Source organism: Cebidichthys violaceus, unplaced genomic scaffold, assembly GCF_023349555.1.
Source record: "Cebidichthys violaceus isolate CVI_PGR_0920_01 unplaced genomic scaffold, fCebVio1.0.p SCAF_57, whole genome shotgun sequence".
In the NCBI taxonomy this organism is placed as follows: Eukaryota; Metazoa; Chordata; class Actinopteri; order Perciformes; family Stichaeidae; genus Cebidichthys; species Cebidichthys violaceus.
The window spans coordinates 231792-241057 of NW_027176783.1; the positions used below are offsets into that span (position 1 = coordinate 231792).

Below are 9266 nucleotides of genomic sequence, written 5' to 3' on the forward strand. Positions count from 1 at the left end.
CTGTCAATAGATGATGTCACTCTGATGTCATCCTTCAATGATTGAGATAAAACTTGTATCTGATAAAAACTATTTATTTATGTGGATTAAAACATGAAGACACAAACATGAATACTGTTTCTGTAACTGTTGAGTCTGAAGACATGCGCGATACATTCTGTAAACACAAACAACAATCTGCGTACAAACATTATAAAATTATTGTTTTTCTTTTGAAGCTGCACTGAACTGTACGGAGACACATTAGGGACAATTCTAATTCCTCATTTAAGCTAGATGCTAACAGAATTTAAAGCTAATTCTTAGCTAGCTGGACCCAGATGCTAACAGAATGTAAAGCTAATTCTTAGCTAGGTGCAACCAGAAGTTAACTCTATTGTAATTTGATCCAGAAGCTAAATCTATGCTAAGTTAACTATAACTTCATATTGATGGATCAGTAAAATGTTTTCCTATCTGATGTTTCTGGGATAATGTGTTTGTAGCATGTGAACTCCTTCATATCCTGTTTAGTTTATTCTACATCAATACTTCATATTCTATAAGATCATCACACGTTCTGTTAGAACCTTGTATCTCTAAAAACAACAAACTGTTGTCAGCTTTATGACGATTCCTCTTCCATCTGATCAAAGAGAGTTTATGTAGCTGAAGAAGTAGAAGATTGTATCAACACATAAAGGAACATTTCATCCTTCAGTTTATCACAAACATTCAAAAAAACATCACATTTGTACTTCAGTATAGTACTCGAGTAAATGTCGGCTACTTTCCATCGCTAGCTGACAGAAGTATCTCCTCCTCTGATGATGATGATGGTGATGAAGAAGGATGGAGAGATCTGGAGGAAGAGGAGAAGGGTTGAATAATAAAGTGTGTGAAAAGTGGTAAAGAGACAGAAGAAGAAGAACAGACTTACCTGGTGACTTTACGCCGACATCAGCAGACCTGTGGTCACTGCAGGAACACACACACAGTTACTGCTAATGCTAATGCTAAGCTAACTGTACCTGGAGCTAACTCTATGCTAACTGTACCTGAAGCTAACTATATTCTAAATGGACCTGAAGCTAACTCTAAGCTAACTCTATGCTAACTTCCTCACCATCCTTGGCGTCCGGTGGCAGCAGGGCGTCCTGTCTGTTGGCGAGGACGAAGGCCAACGTGGCCAAGATGGCGGCGTCCAGAATGCCCAGCATGGCTAGGATGTAGGCCCAGTGGACCGAACAGTTACCTGGAGAGAAGCTGCCCACCTGGAGAACAAGACTAGATCAATGAGTCACTGATCACCTGATCACACACCTGTTGTCATTTTCAAATCTACAACATGAAGACTCCCAACAGGGTTAATATATTTATATAATATTAATATATCTTTAATACTTAAAGTATATTTTAATATTTATTAATGACTAATAAAACTCACAGAGTCTCCACACAGAGCTCTCATTTCTGGACTCTCCCACGAGTCTGGAAACAAAAGACAAGCCAACGCCAGACAGAAACCTGAGAGAGAGAGACAGGCAGAGAGAGAGAGATAGACAGAGAGAGAGAGAGAGAGACAGGCAGAGAGAGAGAGAGAGACAGACAGAGAGAGAGAGAGAGACAGGCAGAGAGAGAGAGACAGACAGAGAGAGAGAGAGAGAATGAGAGACAGGCAGAGAGAGAGAGAGACAGACAGAGAAAGAGAGAGAGAGAGAGAGAGAGAAAGAGAGAGATTTTTTTGATTTTTTAAAAAAACCTTTTATTGATCCAGAACAGATTACGGTCACGTCATGAATTCAAATAAATAAGAAATAAAACAACTCCTCCAACCACAGAAACATACATATCAAACATGAAACTCATCTTTTTACTTCAGTCATCAGTCAAAGTTGAACTTTCAACCTGAACTAAAGATCAAAAAGTACAACAGACTCAAGAAAAGTCTTAGATTTCATCATCCAATAGTTTACAATCCGTTAGACCGGATCGTCCCCTGAAGGCACCGCGGTTCATCGGTTCCCATCAGCAGACTTCTTCTTCTTTAACGTCGTCCAGCAAGACCAGGTCTGTGTCCGATCCGTAGTCCGGTTCCCCGTCTTGTGGACGACCCCCAGAAGCTGAGCTGGATGGAGCGAAGCAGCTTCCAGAGCTTCTTCTGACTCCAGCCTGCAGCCGTTTAAAGCGACGCTCACACCTCCATGAGGAGACGCTGCCCAGAGCATCTCAGTGGCTTTGACTTCAGTGGAGACTTCAGGTACTGAGGCCCGGTTCTGTCCATCTCTCCACCGGTGATGTTCAACGGTTTGATGTTGAGGCTCTGCTTTGAGGGGTCAGAGCAGAGAGACAGAGAGCAGGACAGAGACACAAACACTGTGGAGACCATGATCATCAGGGTTTCGTCTGTTGAACAGTTCTACCTTTCTGTGCTTTGTAAAGGAGAGTGATCTGCTTTCTGAGGCGGAAACGCTTCTTCTCCTCCAGAAGGTGCCTCCATGTGTGGACTGATCGAAGGAATTTGGTGACGTCACTGAAGTGGTCACTTATTCTGACAGATTTCTTATTAAATGTTTGATCCAGATATGAGTTGATTTCTTCCAGTGTATACAGGTCTATGTTTATGCTGGAGGTTCCACTAGCAGACATGTTTAACTCAGAGTCATGCTCCATGTCCTCCCCACCGGACACCTGGCTGTTGGACCCACTGGGTTCATCACGTGTGGAGGCTGCCTCCTCCACGCTGTCCTCTGGCTCCGGTCGCTCAGTCCGAGAGCTGCTGTCCTCCGCAACGTCAGCCTGCTCTGGACCAGCAGCCTGACCTTGGTCAGCTTCAGCTGTCGGCCCTTTACTGCTGCCTGCTCCACTTTCCCTGATTCCTTCGTCTTCTCCTGCTGTCAGTGCTTCCTCTGCTACTTTCCTTCCCTCTGTTGTGAGACTCAGAGCAGCTGAGTTGTCATCAATAATTTTTTCTCCGCCTGAATCAGCTCTCTGTTCCCCGACCTGATTGTTTGTCTGCCCGCTGTGTTCCTCCTCGGTCGGCGGATCATCGCCCCCCCTCGGAGCAGCGACCTCCGCCGGCTCGTCATTCAGCGGAGCCCGGGTGTGATCGAGCTCCTCCGCCGGTACGGCCCCCGGCTCGGGGCGCCCTTCGGCCGGCCTGCGAGGACAAGCGGCCCGCTTGTGCCCCACATCCCCACACTCAAAGCACCTGATGCTACCTGTGCTAGCGTACAGCATGTAGTGTCCCTCCCCGTGTTTCACCCTAAAAGAGACCTCCAGCGTCTGAGAAGGACCGGTAAGGAACATGAACACCTGTCTCCTGAAGGACTGGACATGTTTCAGTTTTTCGTCTTTGCAGCCCAGACCCACAGTTTTGAAGCTGCTCGCCAGCTTCCCGAAGCGCTGCAGCTCCCGCTCCAACACCTGGTTGGAGATGAACGGGGGAACACCGGAGACGGTGACCCGGGTGGAGGGCACTGCGAGCGGGGAAACCTGCAGATACACGCCGTTCAGCGTGACGCCGCTCGATATTAAATCCGCCACAAAACGCTCCTCTTTTAGAAACACCACCACACCTCTGTTCATCCTGGAGGCATAGCTCAGGTTAACGTGTCCCACACGGTCCCCCACAGCCAGGAGAACCGCCTCTACCGGGACACACGGGTCGGGCTGAACCCGAACTCCATGTCTCAGCGACAGGGATGGCGTCTCAGAGGACGCCATCCCCGACAAGAAACACGGTTTTCTGTCCGCCAAAATACCACTGATCACACAAAAATATCACCACAAGTCAATCACACAGTGAACTATGGATGAAAAAAGATGAAACGTTTGAAAAAAATCACCAAACATTTAGCAACGCTCACCACGCTCTCTACCACCACGCTCTCCACCAGAGAGAGACAGAGACAGAGAGACAGAGAGAGAGACAGGCAGAGAGACAGAGAGAGACAAACAGACAGACAGACAGAGAGAGACAGAGAGACAGAGAGACAGAGACAGGCAGAGAGAAACAGACAGAAAGACAGGGAGACAAAGAGAGAGAGAGAGAGAGACAGACAGAGAGACAGACAGATAGACAGACAGACAGACAGAGAGAGAGAGAGACAGGCAGAGAGACAAAGAGAGACAGACAGACAGAGAGAGAGACAGACAGAGAGACAGAGAGAGAGAGACAGACAAACAAAGAGAGAGAGAGAGACAGGCAGAGAGACAGAGAGAGAGACAGAGAGACAGACAGGCAGAGAGACAGAGAGACAGAGAGAGACAGAGAGACAGACAGAGAGAGAGACAGGCAGAGAGAAACAGAGAGAAAGACAGGGAGACAAAGAGATAGAGAGAGAGACAGACAGACAGACAGAGAGAGAGACAGACAGAGAGAGACAGCGAGAGAGAGACAGACAGAGAGAGAGACAGGAATACAAAGAATTCTAGATTATTTGATTGTTATGGTTATAGTTAGCATGTGTTTAGCTAGCTTGTGACAAACAGCTAATAACATTCCTTCATGTTTGACTATTCGTCCAATCACAGTACATGTCTGTCAGGACAGGCTGCTATTGGTCAACGGTGAAAACTTGCATTTCAAAGTTCACAAAAGTTGAACACTCCGTGAAAAATGTGTGCGAAATGTCACCGTTTTGACTGAAACCATCATCAGTAAAACCACAAGGACCAGTAGAACCTGTAGAACCACTAGGACCAGTAGAACCTGTAGAACCACAAGGAATAGTAGAGCCAGTTAAATCAGTAGTACCACAAGGACCAGTAGAACCACTGGGACCGCAAGGACCAGTAGAACCACTAGGACCAGTAGAACCTTGTTGGGGTCTGACCATGTGCTGCTGAACAAAGGAAAATACTCTGGCCTGCTCGTTCAGCCAAAAGGCTGATCTGAGTTTGAGATAACAGAATGTTTCACATCTACGTGTGAAATCTTCACCCAAACGCAATGCTGGTCTCCCATTGGTGGAGGCCCACAGACACCCCAGGACTCCCTGTGGTGTCCCTGAAACCATAAAACTCTGCTTCACCCCCAGCTCTCTGCCATTCCACGCTATTCAATTTGTTTGGAAGGAGGCACAGAACCATTGCTGCTTTTAAAAGAACCTAGGTCAGTCTTACATTTGCTGGACAAATAAAGATGTTTTGAGTTTGGATCCTGAAGGAGAGAACAGATAACTTCTACGGTCTCTCCCCGTTAACGTTGACTTTGTGCCGGTTATAAGGACGCAGGATACCCTTGACTTCTGAAGGAAACTCTCTGCCACAGAGAGAGTTTATTAAGGAGTCATCTCACAGTAAGAGGTTTAGCTTGGTGTCTGGGCAGAGTTAGGTCATTGTGTGTTTATTATCTTGTTTGTATTGTTCTCAGACCACCGAGTTCCGTTAATGCTTTAGTTTTTCATATTTGCTGATAACCAAACACGCTCCTGATAGATCCTAACAACCTGTAGAATCACTAGGACCACTAGGACCAGTAGAACCACAACAACCTGTAGAACCACTAGGACCAGTAGAACCAGTAGTATCAGTAGAACCTATAAAACCACTTGGACCTGTAAAACCAGCAGAACCAGTGACTAACCTGCAGTGAGCTGCAGCCAGGCACAGATCTTGTAGACCGTGGTGGCGCTGCAGAACCTGAAGAGACAGAGACAGAGGATGCTGGTCCACACGGCCCACAGAGACACGCCCACTAAGACTGCCACAGACTGGAAGGACGGCAGAGGAGACAGACTGGAGAGACCACCACGACAGTCCAGGACTGGCCAGTCGGACTCCACACACACCTGAAGACACACACAGGAACACACACAGAGACACACACACAGACACAGAGACACAGAGACACACACACAGGGACACAGAGACACACACAGAGACACAGAGACACACACAGAGACACAAAGCTGTTAGAGTTGCTTAGCTGTGATTGGACAGTCACCGTTTGGAGGCGTGGCTTCATGTGTCTCACCTCAAACAAACCCAGAGTGCCGCTGGCCGGGACAGGCCCCACCCCCAGGTGGCGGGCGTCTCCGGTGCCGATCCAGGACGGCTGCACCAGAACCACCACCTGGAGGATGGCAAAGCAGAGAGAACATACGGCCCAGAGGACACCGACTGCACGGGCACTACGGACAAACTCCGTCTGATAGAGACCTGGGAGGTCAGACAGGGGGGGGGAGACAGACATACCTGGGGGGGAGAGAGACACAGAAAGACAGACACAGAGTACATTGATTGATTGTCTAGTATCTTTATTTATAATTACATTTCTTTTTACAGTTTTACTGTTTATCAAAAACTAATTCATGCAAAAAACAAACAAACAAAACCAAAATATCAATACTAAAGAAACAAAACACAAATCATGAGTTCATAACCAGAGCATTTGACTGAAGACCTCTGACCCTTCACCCTCACACATTACATTACAGTCATTTAGACTCTTATCCAAAGAGACTTACATTTCAGAATCTATGTACCGTAGGCGCAGCTATGGGAGCAATTTTGGGGTTAAGTGTCTTGCTCAAGGACACGCTGACATGAGACTAGTGGACCAGTAGCCGGGGATCGAACCACTGACCCTCTGATTGAAAGGCTGCCCTGCTCTCCACTTAGCCACGGTCCCACACGGTTGTTCCTTGTTTGGCCAGTCCTGAAGGAAGTCCATTGGTGTGTGGACATGTGCTTTCTTAGAGTAGTTTGGACCATAGATAAAGAGTGTTCTCTAAGCCCTGAAACAACGCCTGCAGGTGGCTGAGGAGTCTCACCAGTCTGGAGCACTCAACGAACAGATGGGACAGCCGTCTCCTGAGCCAGGATCGAGGTGCACCAGATTCCTGTTTGTAGCTATGGCCCCATGTACAATCCTCCACTGGAGGTCTCCTGCCCATTTGTCCACAGGGGGTTGTACAGAGACCACCTACAGCATCTCGGGGAGGACCCCCTGCCATAAAACTCGGTCCACCTCAACACCCTCACTCCTGCCAGAGAGCGCACGTTAGAGTCTCAAAGTCCAGCAGGATAGAGACAGCAGGATGTCCTCCTCATCCTTCCACTGTCCACTGTCACTGTCTTACAACCCAGACCCAGAGTCCTGAAGCTGCTCCTGCTCCAATACCTGGTTGGGGATGAACGGGGGAACACCGGAGACGGTGACCCTGGTGGAGGGCACTGCGAGCGGGGAAACCTGCAGATACACTCAGCGAGACGTTCAGAGACGTTCAGCGAGACGTTCAGAGACGCTCAGAGAGACGTTCAGAGAGACGTTCAGAGACGTTCAGAGACGTTCAGCGAGACGCTCAGCGAGACGTTCAGAGAGACGTTCAGAGATGTTCAGAGACGTTCAGCGATACGTTCAGAGACGTTCAGAGACCTTCAGAGATGTTCAGAGACGTTCAGCGAGATGTTCAGAGACGTTCAGAGACGTTCAGAGATGTTCAGAGACGTTCAGAGACGTTCAGAGATGTTCAGAGACGTTCAGCGAGATGTTCAGAGACGTTCAGCGAGACGTTCAGAGACGTCTCAGAGGATACTGTCCCCGACAAGAAACACGGTTCTCTGTCGGCCAAATAACACCAAAACACCACGACTCACACGAAAACACATCAAAATACCCCAAAATACCCCATTATACACCAACATATACCAGAATACCCCAAAATACATCGAAATATACCAAAATACACCAAAACACCCCCAAAATACACCAAAACACACCAAAATACCCCAAAATACCCCAAAATACACCGAAATATACCAAAATACACCAAAACACACCGATATACCCCAAAATACACCAAAATATATGTTCTGACAATTACATGATTATCAGAATTAAAACAATAATGATTAATTATACATTATTATTATTTATAATAATAATAATATGAATATTATTATAATTATTATTATCATTATCATTATCATTATTATTGATATTCTTCATAAACCATCAGAGCTCTGAGGGGTTTTCCATGTTTATCATTTATAAATAAACATAAAACAGATATTATGACGCTTTAATTAGTTCAGTGTTTATAAACATCAAGATGAACGTAAACACCTCCCGTTATCTACCGACAGAGAGAGAGAGAGAGAGAGAGCGAGAGAGAGACAGAGAGAGACAGAGAGAGAGAGAGAGAGAGACGGAGAGAGAGAGAGAGAGACAGAGAGAGAGAGAGACGGAGAGAGAGAGAGAGAGAGAGAGAGAGAGAGAGAGAGAGAGAGATAACGTTATGAAGCAGTTCTCTCTCTCTCTCTGCCGTCATTTAAAGAGAAACAGACCGATCTGAAATCTGAATCATCAACAAGATGACAGAAGAAAACAAACCTGCTGCCGGAAGAGATCCGTCTGTCTGTCTGTCTGTCTGTTTATCTGCAGGATGGGAGGATGCAGGCGGAGGACAGGAGGAGAGAGGAGAGGAGGATACAGCTCTAGTTACCCGGATGTAGAACTCTATCCGTCAACAGAAATCTGTGAGTGAATTAAACACCGTGACGTCATGAACCTCAGCAGGAAAGCTACACATATATATATATATATATATATATATATATATATAATATTATATAACATATATATATATATTATTTTTATATATATATATATATATATATATATATATATATACACGTTAACATATATTTATACACCATATAGCATGTTAACATATCCATACGTATATCTCTGTAGTAGTAGCATTGGCAGTAGTGGTAGTAGCAGAAACAGTGGTAGTAATATTTTTTGCAGTAGTAGTAGTAGTAGTTGTGGCATTAGTAGTAGTAGTACTTGAGTAATTGTACTTAGTTACATTCCAGTAATGACACATTGTAGCGTCGTAGCTAAAATTAGCTACAGACATAAAATGCTACTTTAACAATAATACATGTTCAATAAAATGTAAAAGTGTATCTCAATAAGTAATTTTACTTCAGTACTTTTACTTCAGTACTAGGCTGATACTACTTCAGTACTTTTACTTTAGTACTTGGCTGATACTACTTCAGTACTTTTACTTTAGTACTTGGCTGATAGTACTTCAGTACTTTTACTTTAGTACTAGGCTGATACTACTTCAGTACTTTTACTTTAGTACTTGGCTGATACTACTTCAGTACTTTTACTTTAGTACTTGGCTGATACTACTTCAGTACTTTTACTTCAGTACTTGGCTGATACTACTTCAGTACTTTTACTTTAGTACTAGGCTGATACTACTTCAGTACTTTTACTTCAGTACTTGGCTGATACTACTTCTTTTACTAGTAACAGACTT

The 9266-nt window shown here is 45.3% G+C and overlaps 1 protein-coding gene across 1 annotated transcript; it reads right to left on the bottom strand.

Moving 5' to 3' along the window:
- Positions 1–60: 60 nt before the first annotated feature.
- On the bottom strand, positions 61–8452 carry lhfpl4b (LHFPL tetraspan subfamily member 4b). The gene is made up of 7 exons (XM_068732147.1): positions 8321–8452; positions 5960–6180; positions 5570–5774; positions 1427–1506; positions 1106–1253; positions 920–957; positions 61–841 (listed from the first exon to the last, which is right to left on the bottom strand). The coding sequence occupies exons 2-6, from the start codon at positions 6176–6178 to the stop codon at positions 929–931; spliced, it is 681 nt and encodes a 226-aa protein (XP_068588248.1). The 5' UTR covers positions 6179–6180; positions 8321–8452; the 3' UTR covers positions 61–841; positions 920–928.
- Positions 8453–9266: the final 814 nt, after the last annotated feature.

What these genes read in the sequence shown, in the direction of transcription:
- lhfpl4b (XM_068732147.1), bottom strand. Translation starts at nt 6,178, where the DNA reads ATGTCTGTCTCCCCCCCCCTGTCTGACCTCCCAGGTCTCTATCAGACG. An exon ending in GAGCTCTGTGTGGAGACTCT is followed by an intron (nt 1,254 to 1,426) that starts GTGAGTTTTATT and finishes CTTGTTCTCCAG; the next exon opens with GTGGGCAGCTTCTCTCCAGG. An exon ending in GCCACCGGACGCCAAGGATG is followed by an intron (nt 958 to 1,105) that starts GTGAGGAAGTTA and finishes GTGTTCCTGCAG; the next exon opens with TGACCACAGGTCTGCTGATG.